This window comes from Myotis daubentonii, chromosome 11 (assembly GCF_963259705.1).
Source record: "Myotis daubentonii chromosome 11, mMyoDau2.1, whole genome shotgun sequence".
NCBI classification, from domain to species: Eukaryota; Metazoa; Chordata; class Mammalia; order Chiroptera; family Vespertilionidae; genus Myotis; species Myotis daubentonii.
The window spans coordinates 43406079-43430967 of NC_081850.1; the positions used below are offsets into that span (position 1 = coordinate 43406079).

General features: G+C 40.8%; 1 protein-coding gene across 9 annotated transcripts in view; it reads right to left on the reverse strand.

The window, feature by feature from the left end:
• The window catches only part of PRUNE2 (prune homolog 2 with BCH domain), a 218409-nt gene that overhangs the window by 25845 nt on the left and 167675 nt on the right, over positions 1 to 24889 (reverse strand). For 8 of the 9 annotated variants that reach the window (XM_059656949.1, XM_059656954.1, XM_059656951.1 and 5 more), the window contains 3 exons: positions 13926 to 14005; positions 11812 to 12012; positions 2910 to 3083 (listed from right to left, as the gene is read on the reverse strand). In XM_059656949.1, coding sequence (XP_059512932.1) covers positions 2910 to 3083; positions 11812 to 12012; positions 13926 to 14005 — 455 coding nt within the window. Of the gene's footprint in view, positions 1 to 9; positions 2081 to 2909; positions 3084 to 11811; positions 12013 to 13925; positions 14006 to 24889 lie in introns of those variants that run through there. The other variant, XM_059656957.1, reaches the window with a different exon arrangement.

A 24889-nucleotide genomic window follows, 5' to 3' on the forward strand; every position in this document is an offset into this window, starting at 1 on the left:
AAAAAAAAAAAAAAAAAAAAAACAAGAAAGGAAACTCCTTGTTACAATGCTATGGCACAACTGCCTTTGGTCATTTAAATATATTCTCTGCTTCAAGTTCAAAAAAGCCAGTTCTGGCCTCAGAGTGACCCCACGCTGCTGGCGGATCCAAACCACCCAGCCCTCTCTTTGCTATTTTATTTAAGCAGATGGCAGGAATATTGGTCACCCTCTTATGACTGATGAAGTGATTGAAGCCCAGAGAAGTTATGTGATTAATTATCAAGATCACAAATTAATTCCTGGAAAAATTGGGTCTTGAACCTTGTTATTGTAAATGTGTGCAGGGCCTCTGACAATAGCTCACGCCGAGGTCACTAAAGCAGAGGGCCGGATTATGTGTTCAAAGACTGCTCTTCCACACTGATATTTCCAACCAGTGTGGACACTTGGTAAGGCGTGTTTCTGGTTAATTTATGTAGCTCTTTTAACCGTCCCCAACTCTCATCTTGCAATTGCACAGAGCACAACAGCTGGCACTTCTCTGTTGGCCTGAATGGGAAAACATCCTTATAGCAAAATGCAAGACACCAAAACAAGATCCCCATTCACGGTGGGGTGCTGCTTTTTAAATGTTCATCAGAAGCCAGGATGGCCAACTCCACAGACTGGTAACTAAGGAAGGCTGCCTTCTCATCACTAAGGTCTAAGAAAGTGGTGTGAGCTTCCAACACAGAAGACAAAGCTCTGACAAATTCAGAAGCAACATCTGAAAGATCTTTGCCTACGGAGCACAAAAGCTGTTCAGGGCATAGGAAGGGGCGGCATCGCGCTAACGTGCTAGATGGGTGCAGCCAGAGGCACACTCATGCAGGCCAGCGCCCAGAGAAAGACGAGGTGGAGCTGGGGGTAGGAAAGGTGGCCTTGTCTTCCAAACTGGACAGTCACACAGACAAAAACCAAACTCAGCAACAGAACGAAGAGGAGCTAATGCCAATGGGAGCAGGTGGCAGGGATGGAGGGCACAGCAAACCAGGTCATCCCTGAGGGGTGAGCTCAGTTATATCCCAGAGGACGTGACAGGCAGAAGCAGGGCTTTTTCTGTCCCTACTGTGTTGATGATAACAACTCTCTCCTAATTCAAGCAGCAGACTCACTCACACAACCCACATACTTTTACTGTGGTGGAAAGAACAGGCAGGGGGGTGTACTGGAGGGACAAGAGTGTTAGGAGAGCAGCGGAGAGTGGGCCTGCCTTTACAACCAACGGCTCTCCATTTAAGACCAAGGGGTAGAAATGTATAAATATTATCACTGTTCTACACTTTTCTGTCCTTTCTTAAGAATGAACACAGGCTACTTTTATAGTTAGCCTCTGATTTGTTTTTTATTTCCAAACAAATCATACCTCCTTTGTGTCCGATGGGTGGTACAAAGGAGGCATGGCCTTCTGGGAAGATCTGGGTGACGGTCAGGTTGTGGTTTTCATCATACCAAAGGGTTGGCTCTATGACCACTTGTCTGTCACCTCCGGGAGGTCAGGCCAGCTCTATTCTGAAGGGCTATGGGAAAGTTTCTCTCAGAGGAAATGGCCCCAGCCCACAGCACTATCCGGGGGACATATTGCCATTTCAGGCCACACTGTGAAGCAGGGAAAAGGAAGGTCATGGCTGAGGACACCTATTGGCATTTTCCTTCACTGTCATGGTTGGAGTCCCTGGGTGGTCAGATACTTACCTGCAGGGAGCAATGCATGGGCTGGAAAGTAGAAAATTTGCTGGTGGAGGGAAATTTGATTGAAAAATACAAAATGTCCTTCTGCCAGTTAGAAAACAAAAGCTAGGAGTTTAATGTTGTCCCAAGATGCTTATTTCCCTGTCCTTGATGAGGAAGAGGGAAGAATGTTTGCCTTGTCAGCTTACACTGTTCCGGAACAGCCGAGTGGTTAGGGGGGCGCCTCGGGACTGCAGGGAAGGAGCGCATGCAGCAGAAAAATAAGAAAGCCATCGATGCTTTCTGAAGTTGACCACGTTAAATGTGTTGCTCATCTGACTTGTTGTGAATCCCAGAATAGTCCAGGCTCTGAAGCTCCAAGAAAGCACTAGAAATACGAAACACCACTTGTTCTCCAATCACCACTATCCTCCCTTGCCCCTCACTAAGCATGTGGAGGTTTTGGCTGGAACTGGCTGCTGTCAGGCAGAGGTGTAATGGAGTTTAGAGAAAAGCCAGTTTCAGGGAGGGGAAAACAATGACAAGGCCGAGTCTAAAAAGATTTCCTAAAGCTTCTGAAGAGGATTCAAAATACTATTCTGTAATTAGAAGCAGCTCTACTATAGTGATCTTATCGCAGGGCACGGTAGTATGGGCTCAAAAACAATTCAATTAAACCAGGGGTCCTCAGACTTTTTAAACAGGGGGCCAGTTCACTGTCCCTCAGACCGTTGGAGGGCCGGACTATAGTTTAAAAAAAAACTATGAACAAATTCCTATGCACACTGCACATATCTTATTTTGAAGTAAAAAAACAAAACGGGAACAAATACAATATTTGTATTTCCATGTGGCCCGCGGGCCGTAGTTTGAGGACCCCTGAACTAAACCCTACAACAAACCCAAATGAATTCTGAACAGACATTGTTAAACTGGACAACTCTGGCTTTCAAAAAATTTGCATAGAAGATGATAACTATCAGATCTGTGATATGAAAAGCATTTTTCACATTGGAAAATTATTTTTGCATAGTCGGCTTTGCAATGGTTATAGAATTGGGTGTGAAGTGATATATTTAGCTGTACAGTCCCCTAAACATTGACTGCCCAATAGGGTCTGTGGGGTGCCATGCTGCAGAGAACCTTAGTTTCATTTTCTAATAAAAATATAAGGCTGCCCGCTCCCCCGTTCCCAGATCCACAAAGAGCTGGACTACCTCCGTGAGAAATGACTCTCCTGTAGGGCTCGATGATCTTCATGTCAATCCGCTGCTCCTGCTCTCCAATCACCACTGTCCTCCACAGCCGGTTGTCCTCCCGCTCCTCTTCGGCCGTATATTCCGGAATGGACTCGGACTCTTGGCCAGAATCTTTGTTGGCTGTGGGATTCTCTGGAAAGGAAGCACAGAGCCAGGCTTCACTGAAGGAGCAAGACCTTTACCGTTGAGGCAGTTCAACAACCAGCTGCCTCCTGTCAGAGTCAACCTGATGGAACTGCCTATTTTATACAAATCACAGCGCTTCACACCATCCTGACCACATAAACGACACTCAGGGAAGTCTGAGGATTCACTGACTGAACAACCAGATACATTGCTAAGATCAAGCTGAGGGTGGGGACAGATGCAGGGCTAGAGCTGTCCTTTGTCAGTAGTGGCCCAAGAGGGGATAGGCTGTACCAGCTCATACTTGGTCATATAAGTTGAAGACCACAGGCCTTTCTGATGGGGTAAAAGGCTATTATCAGGTCCACATAATCTTGTTTTCCTTGAGCCACATTTCCTGGTGTATCCTGAGTCTCTTGATGATACCACTGTCTAGACCCCTGCTCCAAGACTCTTATAATGGAGTGGAACCTCCGTCCCTATTGGGAGCATATCTGGACGTAAATTTGATATACTTCCCATGAACTTTTCAAAACATGCTAGAGCAAGATTTCACAGGAAACACAAGAAAGTAACTCTGTAGACCAGAAATGTTCCAAGGCCCCAAATTCTCAAGACTCCTATTTATAGGTGCATAAGGCAATAAAAGAAGCCCACTGAGCATCTTGGGGGAGAAATTTACTACCCACTCTTGTGCATCCAGAAAAAGCACTCATGTTACATTTTTTAAAAGAATAAACAGCAATGGTTTCTGTTTTTGCTTCAAGTACTAGCAGAGTTTAACAATGATTAATCTTTGTAGGTTTAAGTAATTTGGAGAAAACGATTATTGATAACTTTCAAAATAATTCTGTGAGATATTATCTAATTTTTCTTTCTTTTAAAAATATGTTTTTGTTGATTTCAGAGAGAGGAAGGGAGAGGTAGAGAGAGAGAGAGATAGAAACATCAATGATCATAGAGAATCACCAATCAGCTGCCTCCTGAACATCCTCTACTGGGGAGTGAGCCCACAACTCAGGCATGTGCCCTGCCTAGGAATAGAACCGTGACCTCCTGGTTCATGGGTCAACGTTCAACCACAGAGTCACACGAGCTGGGCTATCCTATTTTTCCATTCAAGGAAGTGACCTTTGATTTACTTATATTCTTTTTATGGGACTTGGATAATAATAGCAATACTTTGAGTACCTACCATGTGTCAGGCACAGTAGTGGGTATTATACTAGACATGATACCAATGCAAAAACTAACTGAAGTAGTTACCTTAGGTCACAGAGTCAGAAAACAAATATAGTCAAACCCTGACCTTTTCTACTCTTCTAAGCTATCACATTGTAACTCAAATGTGTGATTGTCTCATTCTTGTTTATTTTACTATGAGGCTGTGAGTTCCATGGGCTAAGAAGTTCTGCCCGAATTACCTTTAATATTCATCTTCACACTTAGCTTGGAAACCTGCACAGACTACTCAATAAAAATGGGGAAGGTGAGTGGGTAAATAAAGCTTTGACAAGTTCCTGGAAATATAGGCAATCTGTAAGGAAGCCACAACAAAGCTATTATGCTCCGGAAGATTCCGTAAGACACATTCAAACATGTCTAATTTACCTGTGTCTTAGAATAATAAAATGAAGTCCAGTTGGGAAGCAATCCTAGGCTTTTTTGCCAACACCAACAGCTACCACCACCCACAGAGCCTTGCCTCTCCCGGCCTCCTCTGTGTTCCCACCAGCGCTCAGCAGCCCACTAAGGATGGAAAGCAGCAGCCTTTGGCTTCAGATCAAGCACGGTGTTGCTGCTATAAATCCATCCATCTGCATATGGAATCCCTTCCTGCTTCTCCCTTCCTGTTGGGTTAGGGCTCTTGGATGCTCCTCTTAGCTCCCTTCCAGGGATCCTGTTTTCCATCTGGTCTCTGTGCCTGCAGAACTCTGGGCTCTGTTGTTGGTTTGTCTTTTGATGCTGCTGTATACACAGGCTCTCCCCTGCAATGAACTCACCATCAACCAACCCTCTTCATCCTGTTTGAGACTTTTTGGCCAGCTCTAAATTGGCCTGGGTGATCAGTGTGGGTTTGTCTTGTTTTCTGCATGCTTTACTGAGGCTACTTCATTTCAAAGTTTTGTACACTATATTCTTTTTTTCTGATTATAAAAGTAAAACACACTCACCCTGGGCAGTGTGCTCAGAAGTTAGAGTGTTGGCCCAAACACTTTAGGCAACCAACCGATGTATTTCTCTCACATCAATGCTTCTCTCTCTCTTTCTCTCTCTTTCTTCCTCTCCCTCTCTCCCACTCTCTCTAAAAATCAATGGAAAAATATCCTCTGGTAAGGATTAACAACAATAACAACAAAAGTAAAACACACCAATAAAAGTACAAGCAATATGAAATTGATCATGAAAACAACAAAAATCTTTAATGCCACTCTCACTCATTGTTTGATATGTATTCTTCTTCCTATGTGCATGCGTGCACATACACCTTTCCCCTCCACATGTGTGATTATTCCAGATATTCTGCATGTTCTGTACACACTGTTCTACAATGTGGTCCTCTTCAATAATAACACGCAGGCTCCTTTCTGTCTCAATGTATATAAACTCTGTTTTTAAAGTGGCCTTAGAGCCCTGGCCGAGTAGCTCAGTTGCTTAGAGCACTGTCCTGATATGCTGAGGTTTCTTTCGAGTTTCATTTCCGGTCAGGGTGCGTACAAGAATCAACCAATGAATGCATAAATAAGTGAAACAACAAATTGATATGTCTCTCTCTCTCCCTTCCTCTCTCTCTCTTTCTCTCTCTCAAATCAATCAATAAATCAATAAAATAAAAGTAGCCCCAGTTCCATTCTGCTGATGTCTTTTAGTTTATCAATCCCATAAGGATAGAAATTTAACTTTATTTCATTTTGTTTTTGTTCCTTGGAAAGAATTTGCTTTAGTAACTATCTTTGTACTGGTATCTTACCTCATTCGGGTACCTTCTGCTATAGGCTAAGTGTCTAGCAATGGAATGCTGGATCAGAGGTTGTAAGCACCTAAGGTTTCTATGAACATTTCTACCCTGAAAAATAAGACACCAAAATACATGAAATTCCTATTTTCTCACACTGTCAAAAACACTGGAGCTTATCAAAATTTCTAACCCCTGACAATGCAGGGTGAAACCTGTCTCTTTATTGTTTTAATTTGTATTTATTTAATTATTAAAGAAGGTGAGAATTTTTCATTTTATTTATTTTTTGTCAATCTTCACCCAAGGATAATTTTTTCCCCCATTGATTTTTAGAGAGAGCAGAAGGGAGAGAGAAGGGAGAGAGAAACATGGATGTGAGAGAAACAGAAACATCAATCGGTTACCTCCCAGCTGGGATCAAGCCTGCAACCCAGGTACATGCTCTTACTTAGGAATTGAACCTGGACCCTTCAGTCAGTGGGCCAACACTAACCACTGGGATAAACCGGCCAAGGCAAGAAGGTGAGAATTTTTAAGTGCTTATTGGCTATTTATATTTCTTTCACTGACAGGGAAGCACTTTTAAGTCCCTTACCTATTGTCCTTATTGGTTTATGGGAGTTCTTTATATAGAATTTTGTCATGTGCTGCACTTATTTTCTTGCCTTATGCTTTCCTTTTAAATTTGTGTTTTTTAAATGTAAATATGTTTTATGTTGTTGACTATCCATTTTTATCTTTATGTTTTTTTTTATTATCTATACTAATAAAAACATAATATGCTAATTAGACTGGACAGCCAAATGACCTTCTGGATGAAGCCAGGGCCAAGGCAGAGGCAGTTAGGGGCAATTAGGCAGGCAGGCAAGCAGTTAGGGGCAATCAGGCAGGCAGGCAAGTGGTTAGGGGTGATCAGGCAGACAGACAGAGGGGTTAGGGGTGATTAGGCAAGCAGGCAGGCGAGTGGTTAGGGGCCATCAGGCAGGCAGGCAGAGGGGTTAGGAGCCAGCAGTCCCAGATTGCGAGAGGGATTTCCAACTGCCTAAACTGGCAGTCAGACATCCTCAAAGAGGTCCCGGATTGTGAGAGGGTGCAGGCTGGGTTGAGGGAACACCCCCTGTATAAATTTCGTGCATCAGGCCTTTAGTTGCATCATAATAAGAAAGGACACCTCTACCTTAAGAATATGTACACACACACACACACACACACACACACACACATTTTTCTACAGTTTATTTTTAGAAAACAACAGTACTACTACTAATTTTAGTATAAAATTTTGAGGCTGGACTATTTTATGAAATGTTATTGCTAATGTTTCAGAGGGTGAGAGCTGGCCAGTTGCTGGGGTTCCTTCTCCTTCCCCACCTCTGAGGACTGGTATAAATGGGCAAAAGAAATTATTTAAGGGCTAGGGGTACATCTCTTAAGGTTCATTTTTATAAGTCCACAATATAAGCTAATAAAAAGTAAAGCTAGCTTTATTTACTTCCTTGAATTAGCATTATCCACCCGATCTTAATAACAATTCTGCTATAACTATAAATTACCATCCTCCCCCTAGCCATCATTTTGTCAATATTGTGAAAATTTTCAGGTCTTATTTAACTCTCTATTCCCCAGGTCCTCCAGATTTCATTTTTGGTATCATGCCATCTCCACTAAGAAATGCTTGATTTTCTTTGTCTCTTTTTTCCCAGTAACAAATTTTTCTCTCTGGCCACTGTTGAAGTCAATTAAGCCTGGTACACAGGGGAGCTGTCAACTTGAACATTTTCTCCCATGTTTTGTGAAATGACTTAATACACAAGCTCCTGAATGATTTAGTACACAAGCTCTTGATTTAGTGCACAAGCTCTTAAATGCTATATGGACTACAGTAAGAAATCCACCGTTGGTGTCATTATGGACTAATTAGAAATGATGTCAGCTGTGGCCTTCAGTTGGGGACGTACATCTAGGGAAGGTGACTAGCTGTCTCTATTGTGATATTGCACTGATGGTGTAAATAACCTTAAAAGATGTTATGTTTAAACTTTTTCTTGTTAGAGGAAAGACATCCTGTACTCAGTAAACAAGTTTCTAACATTTTTATGGTGATAAAGAGCAGGCAAGCAATACATTTAAATGCAAAAACTCATCATACAAAAGTACAAAGAAAAATCAACCTTTCAGACCACACCATTACAGCACAAGGTTGCTTGTGGGTAAAATAAAATAACCTCCACACTTGATTCGTTTATATGCAGAGTTAAAACATGGACTTGATTCTATAAGCTGCTTGCCTGCTGGCTATGAAAATAGTGGAAGACAGCAAACAGGGAAGTTAAATGAGGTGACTCCCTGACCATCTGAAAAAGTTCGGGGTACCTTATTCACAGAGAAAACTCTAGTTACAGGTTAGTTTTAGAAAAGGTAGCTTAAATACGGTAACTAAACATCACTTAGGAAGAACAAAATTATAAAAGCACAGGAGTATTTCTTTAACATTCTTATCAGAAATATTCAGGCTAAAATTCTTTATCATTTTTCCATTTCTCTTACGAAATGCCTTTGCTGAGATATGGATTATGGTAAAAATAGCTTTGCAGTTGGTTTGGAAAACAGAAATAGGTCATCATCTTTTCTGACCTTTGGATATATTGAAGTTTTTAAGATTAGTATAATGAAGCATTAAAAAGAAAACTCAGATTTCCTTTAATAGAAAGACTGACCTCCTAAGTCCTTCACTACCTACATATTTCTCATATCTTTGGCACTTGTAAATATCAAAGGAAATCCAACCTTAATTATATCAGTACTTTGAATGATATTTTCCAACTATTTGGACACAATTATTAAAAGAAAATTGCTTGGAAGTAAAAACCAATTTAACATCTTTTGAGAGTGAAATTCAAAATTTTTTCATTAAGCAAAATCACGGTGTGGGAAAATAAACTGGCAGTAATGGTTGGTCATTAGATACTGTGTAAAACAGGCAATGACTTGAATGCCCTTCAAGAACATGGCAAAGTAAGAACCCTCCGTCATGAAAATGGCTGAATACAATGGGACGTAAATGCGAGGGGTGCTATCAGGGTTGGCTTCAGATATGTGAGCCCAACCCAGACAACTCTCTCCTAGTCATTGTCAGTATATTTATGGAGAAGCAGGATGGCCCAGGAGTCAAGGACAATAACTCAGGGCTTAAGTGCTGGCTCTAACATTTACTAGTTGTGTGACCTTAGGGAAATTACTTAACCTCTCTGTGCCTCAGTGTTCTTATCTTAAAATAGGGAAATAGCTATTCATAGCATTGGCATAAGGATTAACATAGTTAATGTTTATAAAGTAGCTAGCACAGATCCCGGCACACAGTAAGCACTATGGAACTGTTCATTAAATAGAATAAATTACTGACCAAACACTTTTGGAATACTGTGCCTTAAAAACTCCAATTTGGTTTAGAATGTATATGCCCAGTTTCAAATGCTCACACAAGAAACCCAAAACACATGCAGCTTTCAAGCACTGATTTCATAATTTGGGACGAAAATGTATTCCATCCCTTTCAACACAGTCAGCTATCCATGTCTACATGTTTATAAAATACAGCTATTCAGATAGACTTTGTGTTTTCAGCGTCTGATGTTTTTGTTTAAAAGTGTCTAAACATTCATCTTTCATCTGACAATCAGGGTGGACTTTAACATTCAAGTTATATTCAAATTCTGTCCTTTGAATTTAAGACCTAAAAGTAGGGTTGTGGCTGTTAAACTGGTTCTCTCAGCATAACTGTATTGGCTAAAAAGAACTATGTCAGCAAGTGGCAGCTTTAATTACCAGTGTGTTCAGCCACTACCACTTTGCTTGGCAGTTTGACTATTTATAAAAATAAAAGCTTCAGATGTGGTGTGATATAGCTCCCCGGGGCAACGGGAAAGTGCAGGGGGCGGGGTGGGAGGAGCCTGCAGGGTCATGCCACAGCTGTCTTCTGTGGGATTGTAAATCAAGACATGATTCACACATGTGAGAATATCTTAGCAGGAAAAGGGCCGGGGCAGCTGGGGGGTCGCTGGGATGGAGGGAGTAGCTGGGGAAAAGCCTCTGAGATGGTAGAAAATAGTATGAATGGAAGCCTTTCTTTGGCCTCTTTTTTCTTATTTGTGTATTTCAACCTATAGGGTCAAATGCCCAGACGATTATAGAAATTCAAAAGCATGGCAAAAATGCAATATAAAGTCACTACTTAAAACAGCATAAACTATGGAACTAGTAGTTAACCCACTTCCTTTTTTAATTTTTTATTTCTTTTTATTATTAGCTTGAGGAGATAAAGCCTTCCGCTCTGTGATGCCAAGAACTTAATCTGTGCTGGTCAACCTTGTAGCCCCTGGTGGCTCAATGACCATTGGTTGAATTAATTCACTAATTTGATGGATTTCCTAATTATGTTCCCCTAGGAATGACACTGCTGGAATTAACATGACTGTAAAAGTCAGAGCATCATTTAGTAATGGTATTTCAAATTTTTTAAAAAGCAAAGGTATTTTATTTATTTATCTATTTTAATTGAATTTATAAAAACTAACAATCAAAGTAGAAACATACTCTTGCCCTCTTCTACTTTCCCCCACCCTCCTTTCCCTCTGCTAATCATCATACTGTTGTGTGGGTCTATGAGAGTTTTTTTTTGTTTTGTTTTGGTTTTGCTTAATCCCTTCACCTCTTTCACTCAGCCTCCCAACCCCTCTTCCTTCCGACAGCTGTCAGTCTGTTCTCTATACCTATGAGTCTGTTTCTATTTTGTTTGTTAGTTTATTTTGTTCCTCAGATTCCATAACAAACCCCATATCATTGAGCAAGAGAAAGAATTAAAATGAGACTGATATTCGTATTAGGAGTGTCTGTGTTTGATGCAGCAACTTTTTATTTTCTCCCTTTTTATTCTTGCCTCACCACAGCCTACTCCATTTGTCCTTTCTTCCTACTTTATCGACCGTATAACAACAAACATAATCGATTCCCTGCTTTCATGGATCGGACACTCTAGTGTAGTGGTTCTCAACCTTCCTAATGCTGCGACCCTTTAATACAGTTCCTCATGTTGTGGTGACCCCTAATTTCATTGTTACAAATTGAACATAATTAAAGCATAGTGATTAATCACAAAAACAATATGTAATTATATATGTGTTTTCCAATGGTCTTAGGCAACCCCTGTGAAAGGGTCGTGACCCACAGGTTGAGAACCACTGAAAGACAATAAACATTCAAACAATTAGTTAAATAACATGATTTCAATTAATGATATAGAAAATAAAATGAGCACTAGGATAGAGAGTGACTGGATGGTGGGGGTGGGGTTCTGAATAAAGAGAAGGGAACAGCCATGTAAGAATCTGGGAGAAGAACATTTCAGACAGTTGAAGCTTGTACAGAGAAATTGGTAATTCTCTAATTCAAATTTTATCTTCCAGATTAAATTCTTTTTCTCTGCAAACCCAGTCCCAATTTTCTTACAATACAGCATGTAACAGCCTTCCCTCAATCCCAATGCCTAGTATAGTCTCTGGAAGAGTAGGGGTTTAACAAAAGAGCAATGGCTATGTGTGACCTTTGTCAAGTTCTAAACTGTCAATCACAGCCACCTATGAGCTAAGATACAAATAGAAGCTTCCAGAAATCACAGAAAAGAGCCACCAGCAACAAAATGGGAGGTGTGTTATTAATGCCACTTAGATAATATTTCACTTTTCACATAATGTTGGCCTTGCCAACTTGGCAACTTACCATGCCCAGTGTACTCAAAAGAATCCGCTTCGTCAGGGGTGTCGAGTTCATCCACATTGATATCGATTTCATCTGGACTGTCCAGGTTATCATCTGAGAGAACAGACCCTTCACTCTGGTCCAGAGAAAGATTGATATTTGGGGCTGTGAGCTTGATTCTCTGAGGATGAGTGTCATTAAGATCCAGTGAATTGGGTGGTTCTAAAGAAGAAACAAAATAAAAGTATCAGGTATTAGACCATATACATGACTGCCAAGAGTGGGCGTGGAACCCAGTGGAAAAACACTTTTAAAACCTTTTTAGCGAAGGTAGACCTGCTGAAAAAAAAATTCTTCTATGGGATTTAGAACCCCCTTTTTGACCAGTGGCCTCAGTGCTGGCTTGTCCCAGCCTCATCAGCCCTGGCCGTGTAGAAATAGGAAGTGGGGGCCATTACTAAATTGGCAGAAAACTAGTTTTCAGAACTGTCCTGCTCAGATTTCAGAACTGAAAACTGATATAATATTAAATTTAATTTTATGGTCTGTGTTGTATCAGAAAGATAGTTAAGCTTACATATAACTGATCATGGTTCATGCAGACTAATCCTATGGAATGGAGGGTAAGAACTTTATCTGCTATGTTCACAGATAGTCCTCAAATACTTTTCTTCAGCTTCTGACAACTCTGCGGATGATGTGCAGTGGTATTTCTTTGGCTGGTATTCTTTCTTTCTTCATTTTTAATAAAACTGAGGTATCCTCCAAGATTACATTTTTTTTTTTTTTTTTTTTTTTTTAGTAAGGAGTCATTACATTACCTCTTATGCCAATATTGTTTGTCATTGATTCCATACCTGAAGGGATGGTCTTATGTTAAGGCTCCTGGAAGTAGCTGCTACATTATAATTGTAATATGTATATCTTGCCATTAATGTGTCATTCACTTAACAGAAGAAGAACTGGAGAAGTAATTTTTAATCAAGTTGACCCTAATTAAATATTCCTAAAAATAGAATTTCAGGATTCTCTTTCACAAAGTATTTTGAAGGCCATCTGGTATACCTCTTAATTCTGGAATTCAAATCTGGTCTTTTCATAAGGAAGTTTACACCATTTTTTTGCCATTAAGATATTCTGTATAGAACATCACCCAAACTATGTCCCATGTAATGTTTTTATTATTTGAAAAAATTTCTAGTTACCAATAAGTTTGAAAAACAATGGATTTCTATATTATAGAAATTCTCAGAGCAGTACTATCCAGAAGAAATCTTTGTAATGATAGAAATGTTAAGGAATTGAAATAAACCTAGTATAACTGAAGAACTGAACTTCTCCCATTTATTTTAACTTTAATTAATTTAAATAGCCACATATGCATAGGCCATGGACACAGACAATAGTGTGGTAAAGGTCTGGGGGGAGGTGTGGGTTGGGTGGAGGGAGCAAAGAGGGGAGGGGGGAATTGGATCATCTGTAAAATTGTTAACAGTAAAAATAAAAAAAAATAGTCACATGACTAGTATTCTGAAGAATGTACTTAAATTCTTAGACCAAAAAAAAAACAAAACTGAATCCCTTCTTCCTACTCCATTTCAGGCTTGGTGGATAAGGTCAGGATTCAGGATCTTGGTATGATCCTGAAGCTGGTACAGTTCAAAGAAGTGTCCTTAGTACAAAGTGGAAGTCATGTAGATTGCAAAATAAAATTTTAACTTCCTTTTTGAATATGCCTTGGGTTGTACACTCTTAGAGTATAGGGTTTCATTTTCTTTCTTTCTTTTTAATAACCAGGTTACTTGATATTTTAAACATTCTCACACTTAAGTATAAAGTTGGTGAAATTAGATGTTAGAAATTGCTGTTATGCTATACAGTAGCCAGTTATCACAGAAAGTGGAAACATTGCCAGATAAGGCCATGGCTCAGAATATAAAAGGTGGCCCACACTAGTGAGCGTCAATATTCAAGTCAACCCTGAAATTAACCAAATTGAGCCTAACACCTTCTTCACACAGATTTTCCCCCCGTTTCTTCACAAGTTGGAGGCATAGGAAGTGTTCTCTCACTGAATAATGAAAATGTTTGAATATAGAATAGCACTGAAGGAAATAAACAGATGCTCCTCTCACCAGGCCTCATGTCTGCAGCACCGGGACTCAGCATTCCCTGCTCAAAGGGGATGTCCATTCCTACATCCTCTGGCAGTGGTCTGGAAGACAGCAAAGCAAAGAGTGTTCAAAGTTGTGTGTGGTTTACTTTTCTTTGAAAGAAAAACCCCGAGATTCCAGGATAATTCACATGGAATGAATCAAGTCCGTGTACTGAATCCATGCTAAGTGGCCATAAATTAAAATGAAGACCTTCTCGGTTACTGTGAATGAGAACCATGGACACCAGTGTCACTCTATGCATGTGGCCTGTCACTCCTCCTACCAGCTCACATAAGTAAACACACCCCATGTAAAAAACTCAGAAACAGGAAAAGCAAAGCACTAATAAAATATACTTAAGAGGGTATTAATATATTTTTTTCAATAAGAAAGGAATATATGTGCTTTGGAGTAAAGATAGAACTGACTTTGTATATATCTCTTCCTCTGTGTAAATTTGAGCAGATTCCTTAAACAACACGGGCACAGAAAAGTATTCTCTGCTGGTCTCACTTTCTTTATTTGTAAAACCAGAGGCCTGGTGCACAAAATTCGTGCACTCAGCCCAGCCTGCACTCTCTTGTAGTCTGGGACCCCTTGCTCCATACTGCCCACCTGCTTATTGCTCCTTACCGCTCAGCTCACTGCTCCTTAGCACTGCTGGAGGTGGGAGAGGCTCCCGCCACCACCGCTGCACTCATCAGCAGTGAGCCCGGCTTCTGGCTGAGCGGCACTCCCCCTGTGGCAGTGCACTGACCACCAGAGGGCAGCTCCTGCATTGAGCGTCTGTTCCCTGGTGGTCAGTGAGTGTCATAATGATCAGTCGTTCCACTGTTTGGTTGATTTGCATATTAGCCTTTTATTATATAGGATAGGAATACTAGTATACCACCTACCTCATGAGTTGTTGAAAAGATTAAGCAATGAAGTAAAGTACCTAACATTCCTAAGAAGGTACCAACCAATGTTATTTTCTTTAATTCTTTAAAATTTAAAAATTCATTGTGAATTACATATTGGTGAAGATGGTTCCAGTCATGAGTTACCGTCTCTTCTCTCTAATCACTGCCGAACCCAGGGCCATTTATATGAGCCCACTTGGTAAGACAAGTGTAGGGGAATAGAAAAGTACTGAGGAAAATTGTGACAAATTTATATGCTCTTGTAGAAAACTGACCACACTGTTCAGTCAATTCCTCTTGACTTATTTTCATCTCCCATCCCTCATTCAGTAAATCCTCATTCATCACAATAATGTATTTATCTTCTTGGTGGCTCCCATTTAACTTCACTCATCCAGGATGAATCCTTGTGATGTAGACACGAATTCAAATTTAACCATGATAAACCTTATTGTTAAGTTCTAAATTTAGTCCCTCTCTTTCTCTCTTATTGAGTCTTCTCCCCACTTCAATCTGGGTCTATCAAACATTTGGAGTTTGCTTATGTAGATGATCAAACTCTCTAGGATCCAAGTCAACATCCTAATTATCAATAATGCTCTGATGAAAACAAAACTCTAAACCTCTAGTGATAACTGTACTTCTTCGCTTATTCAATGAATATGTATTGAGTGTCTACTATGTGCTGAGGATATAGAGGAACAAAAGAGACCAGCCTCACTCTTGTGGTGGAGATGGGACAATGGGATTAAAATAATGATGACTATCACCAATAACTTAATGCTGTTCCTCAGAGTGAAGTAAATGCCTGTGTCCTTACCCATCAACCCCACAGACCCCTTCAAAAACACCACCTCAGGGAGTTTCTTTCTCAGTACGTTTGCTGTGACTTCTACCATGTATGCTCTCTAAAATGAACCCTGCACCCTAACAGAAAAATAGAGAGCAAGAGATTGGTGTGTGAGTCAAAGGCAATAATGTATTGGCAGGAACAAGATAATCTGTGCCAAACACAGACACATCACACAGGGATACAGCAGACCAAACTGCCTGTTGGTAGAGGTGGGAGTGGTGAGAAAATAAAAAAAAAAAAGCCTGCACTAGGCCCCAGTTCTGAAAGTCCTGGGACCCAGAGGGATGGATGTCTGGGTTTCCCATGCTGCTGCTGCTTTTCAGAATTCTTTACAATGATTCTTGTCATCTGAAGTTTTCTGTGTATTCTCCTTGACATTCACCCTGCATTGCAGTACCTATAAAGTGACAAGAGGCCCTAACCGGTTTGGCTCAGTGGATAGAGCGTCAGCCTGCGGACTCAAGGGTCCCGGGTTCGATTCCGGTCAAGGGCATGTACCTTGGTTGCGGGCACATACCCAGTAGGGAGTATGCAGGAGGCAGCTGATCGATGTTTCTCTCTCGTTGATGTTTCTAACTCTCTATCCTTCTCCCTTCCTCTCTGTAACCAACCAATAAAATAAAAAATAAAAAAAACTCACTCTCTAAAAAAAATAAAAATAAATAAAATAAAGTGGCAAAAGGCTGCTGTTGAGAGCAGCTGGATTCAAATCTTAGTCTGTCACTTGTCATATGGCAAGTTATTCAGTTTGCTCACCAATAAGAGAAGGATGTGTCATACCTGCAAATAACACTGAAAGAATAAAAATGTTATCTATTATTGTTGTACTTCTTTTTGCCATCTATTATAGTTGCCTTCTCCATTAGCCTGGAAACTTCATGAAGACAGAAATTATGTCTGTCTTCTTTACTGTTATTTCTCCACCACCTGCTAGAAGTAAAACCCTGATAAATACTGAATTATCGAGGTTAAAATACCCAACATGTACAAATACCTTATTTTCTGCCTGCGAGTCAACCTAAAAAAAAATAAATAAATAAGATAGCATACCACTCACTAATAGCCTGACAGAGTACATAAGGGTACTGACCTTAACTGCAAAATAAATATAAGGGTTTTTTAAATAGATAGTATCAGTCTTAAATTTTGTTACTGTTTGTAAGTTATGGGCAACATCATGAAACAACCGAAAGAGTCCTAGATATGAGGTTATAGTTCCACTGTTAGCACTGACAAGCTAATTAACTCTGAGGAAATTAGCTGACCATTTTTGTGATTTTAAACGGTGATAATAAATACCCAACATCACAGTGACTGTGGAGAATATAAAACGCATGGAAGTATTCTGTAAATTATAAAGCACTGAGTAAATTTAAGGTTTCACTGCCCCTCATTTTTAACATAATAGCAGGATCAGCGATTTAACTGAAGCATGTGTCATGGTTGGACAAAACAATGAAGGTCGCTATCATTTTAGCACTAACCCAGGTAAGGGAAAATTTCAGTAGCGCACAGATCCCCACAGAGCCTGTACATGCCACTGAACCTTAGTGAGTAGAACTCTTGTCTCTCAATATTTCTTTGTAACACAGAGCAGAGACCCTGTCAAGTAGGTGCTAGAAAGCCAGATGTGGCCTACGTGGGGGAAGGTCAACGCTGAAGGCTGTGATCAGGGGGTGATCAGAGCAGAGGCACTCTCACAAACCTGTGGATATTGCAGATATTTTAGGAAACCCCAGGGACAGAGAGGGAAAGCTGAACCCAAGCTGCACGGATCATAAATACTTCAACCACATTCGCACATCAGGTCTATAAATATTTGTAGAAACGAACTGGTCAAACAGAGTACTTGGTGATTGAACAGAATGGAAGTTTACAATTGGTAATGGAAGCCTCTTGGGATCAGTTAGGTAACAAATCAGTCCGGTGTGAAGGGACGTTCTTCCTTATCAAGCCATAGCAACTACTTAATTTGGGGTTTTCTGTGTAGAGACCGGTGCCAGCTAAGGAAGCGGCTGAGGGAGTTGTAAACACACTGGTGTGACTCTACTAGGGCTGACCTCCCAAACAGATGCTCAGCTCCAGGTCTCCATCTAGAGGATGGATCCAGAACTGTTGTTGACTGAATGGTTTCTAAATCATTAGGAACCAATTATTTCATCAACTATTTCTGGGTCTCGGCCTTCGGGTACATGGTAAAATTGTACTTTCCTGCTCTCCTGTGAAATTAGGGCGACCACGTGAGTAGCTTTGACAAATGAAATGAGGAAGGGAGTGGCAGGTATCAGTTCTCATCAGAAGAATTAGGAGCAAGTGTTTTGGTGGCCGCAGAGCGGCTCTGGCAGGCTGTAGCCCAGTTACTGTGAGGCGCTGAGGCCCCTGACTAAAGCTCGCTGGATATGTGAACAAGAAAGGAATTTTTGTGTGTGCTTTTTTCCTGAGATGTTGGGTTTCTTTGTTACCACCTCTTAATCTTTACCGCTTGTTTTAAAGGGAATATCTGATTCATACTGTTATCTTAATCTGGGTAACCTATTTCCCACATTCTCAGCCTAGGCCAGTGATGGCGAACCTTTTGAGCTCGGCGTGTCAGCATTTTGAAAACCCCTAACTTAACTCTGGTGCCGTGTCACATATAGAAATTTTTTTATATTTGCAACCATAGTAAACAAAGACTTATATTTTTGATATTTATTTTATATATTTAAATGCCATTTAACAAAGAAAAATCAACCAAAAAAATGAGTTCACGTGTCACCTCTGACACGCATGTCATAGGTTCGCCATCACTGGCTAGGGTCCTGTTGATGGTACACATCTTCTTGTCTGTGTTGCTAAAGCATAAAAGCACATTTTTAAAAAAAATGGTGACAAAAGCTAGGAAGGGCATCAAATACTCTTAAGTTATTCCATAAACATGAATATTAATATATCACCTTTATGGTTTTATCATAGCCATCTGGCACTTGCAAATTTAATATTTTTCTTTAAGTTGACTTATTTTAGCTAGATTTATTTTGAAAGGAATGCTTGTACCACTAATATTTATGGAAATTAGAATCACTTGCCTAAAAATATGCATACAAATTAAATATAATCAAAATAAAACAATGCTATTAAATTCTTGTACTTTGAGACTTTCTCTGCTAAAAAGTGTCTGGCTGGGTATAATGCCAGGTAAACATCATAAATACAAAGAAATACTGTATAAGATAGAACACCCAAAAAATATTTAATACATTTCCAAAATTGAAAACAACAACAAGGGAAATACCCAGATGCCAGAAATAAAGAGTCATTCTAGAAAGCAAATGCGAAGGTAGCCCATGGGTTTTGGACTGGACATAGGCCTTAGGACATGTGATCTCCAGTTACTAGAAGAAAAGCCTACATGTGAACTTTCTAAATGAGGCCTTCAACCTTCACGAACTGCCTCCTTAATAAAAGGGGATGAGAACAAACTCTACCCGTTGGCCTTGGAAAGCCTAGTCTGCTTGAAATCTTGGGTGGAAAATGAAACAACCCATGAGAATTGGAGACACTAACAGTGTGCCAAGCATGTCTTAATTTATATAACCTGAATGATACAGGAAACCCAAGTCAAGAAATTAAAATGAAAATTCATCTAGGACCACTGAAGACCTAGACCCAGCCTAGGGTTCCAGAAGAATCAAATGTGACCACTTGGTAGTGCTACTTTTACAATCTAAGGTTCACTGGGAATCTACCTAGGGGAAAGTAAAAACTCCCTGAAAGATAAGCTCATACCAAAATACCTCCCCCCACCAAAAAAAAAAAAAAAAAAAAAAAAAGACTATAAGCTACACTAGAAAAGAAACCCTATAAAAGATTGCCAGCAGATACAGTAAACAGAAGGATTAATAATAAAAGTCCTAAAAAATATGAAAGAGATTGTAATGATTAAAGAGTAAGTTTTAAACCTTCATTGTGATAAAGCAGTGAGATTTGGGTTGTTTGTCTAAGCAGGTAGGGTTACCTACCCTGAGTAGCCATGCTGCTTAAAATAGGGACATCTAAAAATAATAATGCTGAAGTGTTGGCAATAAAGTGATATAAAAAGATATATCAGAAATACCACAGGAAAGCTAGTACCAACAACATTAAAGTCAAATAAAAAAAAAAACTTTAGTCAAGAAAGTGTAAGGCCGCTGAAACCTCCCTTCCCCCTCTTAACTAACTTTTCCAGTAAGCCCTGGTTATTGTAAGAACAAAGAGAAACCCCCCCCTCCTCCTGTGTTTTAAATGACCTTTCCAGTAAGCTCTGGTGCCCTGGTCTGGTCATAGCATAGCTATCTTATCTCTTCCTGGGATCATCTTATCTCTTCCTGGGATCGGCATGTGTAAAGACAGACCACCCTGCCCCTTAGGAAAGGAGTCAACTACTAACACAGGTCTGCCCCCTAGGAGATGAGTCAACTGTTAACTGTTAACCTAGTTCCCTGTTTTACCGGCCACCTGCGTGTGGTTTTTGCCTTTATAAACTCATGTCCTGCAATTGCTCAGGGCTCCAGTCAGCCAGCACTTCCCTTGTGTTGCTGTCTGTCTGCCTGAGAGCCCCTGCGCTGCGCTTGTAATAAAGAACCTCTTGCTTTTGCATCAAGTTTCGGTCTCCGCGTTTGACTTGGGGTCGTCGCCCCCTCCGTCGGACTCACCGGGGGTCTTGGGACCTTACATTTGGCGGCTCGTCCGGGATTTGGGGCGACCACCCCTCAAGCGCCGACATCGGTTTTGGAGGTAAGCAGACTCCGGAGTCGTTCAGTGTTTGTCTTGTCTTTTGTTCGTTCTCAGTTTTGGTTTTTCGGGAAGACAGGTTGTCGGCTCCGTAAGGAGTCGGCTCCTCTGGTCGAAGGGACTTCGGCCAGAAAAACTGTCACCCTGGGGGACGCCCCAGGGACGGGTGGTGACCAAGAGGAGGTCTTGGTCACTTCTGGTTCGGGCTGTCCGGCAACGGGCACTCGCGTGTCCGGCCGGACTAGCATCAGGGAGGGATATCATCCCTCAGCGGGCATTCTGTATCTGTGTAAATTCTTGTGGATCCGGTGTCTTGTCGCGTCATTGTTTGTTCTTTGTTTTTGTCTTCTACTCCTCCTCTTGGACTCCCCACCCCCTTAATCTGAGACAGGCAGGAGGAGTCGGGGGGCGCCCCGATCCTCCATCTGAAGAGGGGAAATTTTGCTTCCGCGGAGTCGGAAGGTCTGTAGGAACCCCTCAATCTGAGAAAAGGCGGGTCGCTCCTGCTGGTTGGCGCGCAGCCAACGTCTGGCTTTCAGTTTGTTTTGTTTTTTGTCTTTGTTTTTTGCTTCCATGGAGTTGGAAGGCTGTATTTCTTTGGGCCCTTTAGTTGTTTGTGTTTCCGTTTTATTTTGTGGACTTGCTGGATTAATAATTTCAAGGAGATTGGGGGAGGCTTTAGAGCTCCCTCAGGAATGGGGAAGTTGTTAAGAGTTGAATGGATTGTTTAAACTCTGAATGAATATCTGGTGAAAGTATATAAATGTGAAGGGAGGGGGACTGCTCTCACCCCTCCTTTGTGTGGCGGTCGGGCGGCCGCCTGAGTGAGGGTCTGTGGAAACAGGTCACCCCCTCCCCAAGTATTCTAAAATTAAAATCCTTCTTGTAATTGAAAAGCATTTACAAATTTATAAATGCATCCGGGATTTCTGTGCACATGTAAAGGGAAAAGGCCAGTTTAAAAACGAGTGCGCATAGTTTTGAGCTGGACTTGACTTTTTGCTGTGTACAGAATAAAAACCCGAGACTGTTGTGGTCTTAAAAATGGCAAAGATGAACCTGAGAAAGAAATACAGGCTGGTTTCCCAAGGCGATCTAAAGTAGCTCTTTTGAAATTTCTTGACTTCCCCAGCAGGAAAATTGTGACCATTTTGAAATTTAGCAGTTATGCCAGGCTTATTGGCTGGAAACTTAAAAGTTTTAAGTTCAAATCATATAAAGTATTGAGATTTATAATGCTGAAATGTTGATCTGAGCATGCCTAGTATGAAGTCTAGATGATAGAAGTTAATCTATTAATTGAAAATGCCTTATATTTTATTTGAAATGTATCCTTAAATGTAAAAGTCTCTTTTCTTGCCATTGAAAAAGTTTAAAGCTACATACTTCTTTTAATGGAAGGAGGGGTAGACACGCCCTTCCCCTAGCATGTAGGTAATCCAATTCCCGCCAGCAGCCATCTTTAGGAATGTTAATTTGCATTTCAATGGCTACACCTTTTGCTAGAGACCTTCCAAGAAAAGGTCAAGCAGCCAAAAGGTGGCTCCTTTGAAATCAGCTTTCCGCCAGTAGTCATTCTGTTAATACCTACAAGTTCGCTTCTCAGTTTCCCCGTGCAGAAAAAAACATGGTTTAAAGTTAATTATTAGATTTTAAAATTTATTCTTAAAAATATAAAAGTGTAGTTAATCAAAGAACTGCTAATATTTGACTTGTAAGCTCTGAAAGTTTAAAGTGCAAATTGAATCGGGAGAAATTAATTAAATATCTAATGTATAACTTGTTTTTGAAAAAATAAAATGTGTTTTCTCTTAAATGATTAGGAATTCAAAATATGTTACTCATTGGTCTGATTTAAAAAGGAGGATTAATTTTATGATCTCAACAGAAAATTTTTTTAATACAAAAACCAGTTTAAATTTGATTGATATGCTTTAAGATAATTATAAAAGGTATAAACAGCTAATGAGATTTCTGTTTGTCTAAAATATAATGTTGGTCATCTATCTTTTAGGGGTTTTGGTTTGCTCTGTCAAAGAACAGTGTAGACAGCCGCCACTTTGAGCTGCCTGACTTGGCAGCCGCCATGTTGGCCGCATGGCCTGCCGCTCCCCTGGGGGCCGCCATCTTGAAACAGCAAAGGCCCCGCCCACCCTCTGACTTAGCCAATCACAAAAAGAGTGTCTGCTTACTAAGGGAGGATAGAATTTCAGAGGTGGAGTTTTAAGGCGGAGTTTTACTGCGGAAATGCGGATGGGGCAAAAAGTGTGCTAGCCTCGTGGATTTATTTAATACTTAATAAATTAGCAATCACGGTCTTAATATAATTTCAGTGGTATGATAGCAGTAGAACCACAGTTATACATACTATCATAAACAAATTAAAAGTAATTGATTCCATGGTCAAGACTAAATCCTATTATGTTGAGAACTGTTTTTAAGTGTTGAAAATGTTTTCCTAAGTTTTACCTAGGTTACCCAAGAAAGATTTTTCTTTTTTCTGTGTCTCTTAAAATGTATTGCTAATCACCTAAGAATTAAGGCTAAAAGTTCTAGCTACCTGAAAAGCATGGCCTTGATATAATAAAAGGAAAAAAAATATATTAAATGAATAATATACCAGTGAGCTGGGACTGGTCACTAATGGTGGATGTGAGAAAGGGAGCCCTCCCCATCTGTTCCTGTCTGCTCAAGATCCCAAGACTGTAAAAGTATTTGTTCACTGAAAGGATGTAAGTATAAATGTTTATTTAATGTTTGTATGCCTACTTGGGTATAATTATTTGTTCATGTAAATGTGGAAGTATATTCTATGCTAGGTTGGGATTTTGGAATTCTGGGGTAGATTTAAAAGGTATTTGTGGCTTTTCTAGTCTGATTGGGACATTTAAGGGTGGGGCTCACAGTTCCTCAGGGCAGGGATTCCATGGGCCCTTCCCCCTGCCTGTGCTGAATTAAATAATACAGGCCAGTGTCATTTAGCTTGCTGGTTAAAGGAAGACAATGGGCCTTAGAATCTGTAACGGTGGGCAGGAATGAAGCTGGTCAAATGTACTGAGAGGGTTTGGTACCTGTTGCTGCTAGCAAAGGAGGGGCTGGTACCCCTACTAGCGCACTCCCTTGAAAGAGGCCTGGTTGCTGCTCTGCCACAAAGGGAACTGATAGAAAGGCAAGAAAGCAGAGCGCTGTAACTGATAAACAGGGTTACCTAGAAGCCATCAGGACTTTGAAGTTCTCCAAGAGAGGAGGAATCTGACTCAGAGACTGGCGAGGACTGGGTCGCTTTTTCTTTAACTATCTCTTTCCTTGAGAGGGCTCCAGAGGGCGCACGAGGACATTTGGCCACGCCTCCGCGCCATCTATGAGACCAGCCCAACCCCAACTCCTCATCAGCACAGACCAGGAGATTGGGTCTACATCAGAAGGCACCGCCGGGAGACCCTAGAGGCACGTTGGAAGGATCCCTACATTGTGGGGCTGACGACCCCCACCGCTCTCAAGGTAGGCGGCATCACAACCTGGGTCCATCCGGAAAGACTTCATCACCAAATGGAGCATCGATCGATCGAAATCAACCCAACCTGCTCAAGCTCAAGCTCAAGCTACGGAGTGCTTGACCTGCCTGATGCCGGTAACATGACTCGCGATCGCTCCTGTCACCAGGAGCCCCCACAATACTGTGTAATACACTTAGATAATGCTTGCATCTTCATGGACATGGCTCCAAAGAGACAAGGACCATTTATAGAATCACATGTTTAGTGGTAGATTTGGCTACCTGAAGCGGCATGATGCCAATATTATGTTTATGTTATATTAACCTTTGATTCTTTTGCAGGTTTGAATGTATGTTGGCTGTCCTGGAAGGGAGCTGTGTGGGGTGACCCCCAAAAGTAAAGGGTGCCTAGCTGCCAAGGGGGCAGGTGCCCAACTGGGCAGGGAAGGGTTCCCATCAGGTTTTGGTCTCTGTTGAGAGACAGCTAACAGTGGACAGCCTGTAATACTGTCTTGCAGGCCTGGGTCACCATGCCCATGTCAGGGGTAGTGAAGCTGGAAAAAGCCTATTTAGACTAGAAAGTCTGAGGCATGGTTATGCATAGAAAGAAGGTTTTATACCAACAATTACTGTTTTGTTTTAAACCCATGAAAAGGAATTAGCAAGGAAAGTCAGAAAATCTTAGAGTAGATCAGTATGTTTTTCTCCTTATGTAATTCCTCCGAAATCTGGCAATGCTAAATAAGTACGTTTCTTTGCATAGATCCAATGAGACTGGTTCCTAATAATGGTTTTATTAATGGAAAACTTTGACTGGAGTATCATGTTTTAAAGAGCCCTGCCTGAGCTCTAAAGACTTGAAGCCACTAAGAATGCCACGAAGAAAGCCTGGTATCCTGCTTGGGAGCCCTGAAGATGGCTGGCGCTGGAGCGTCAGGCC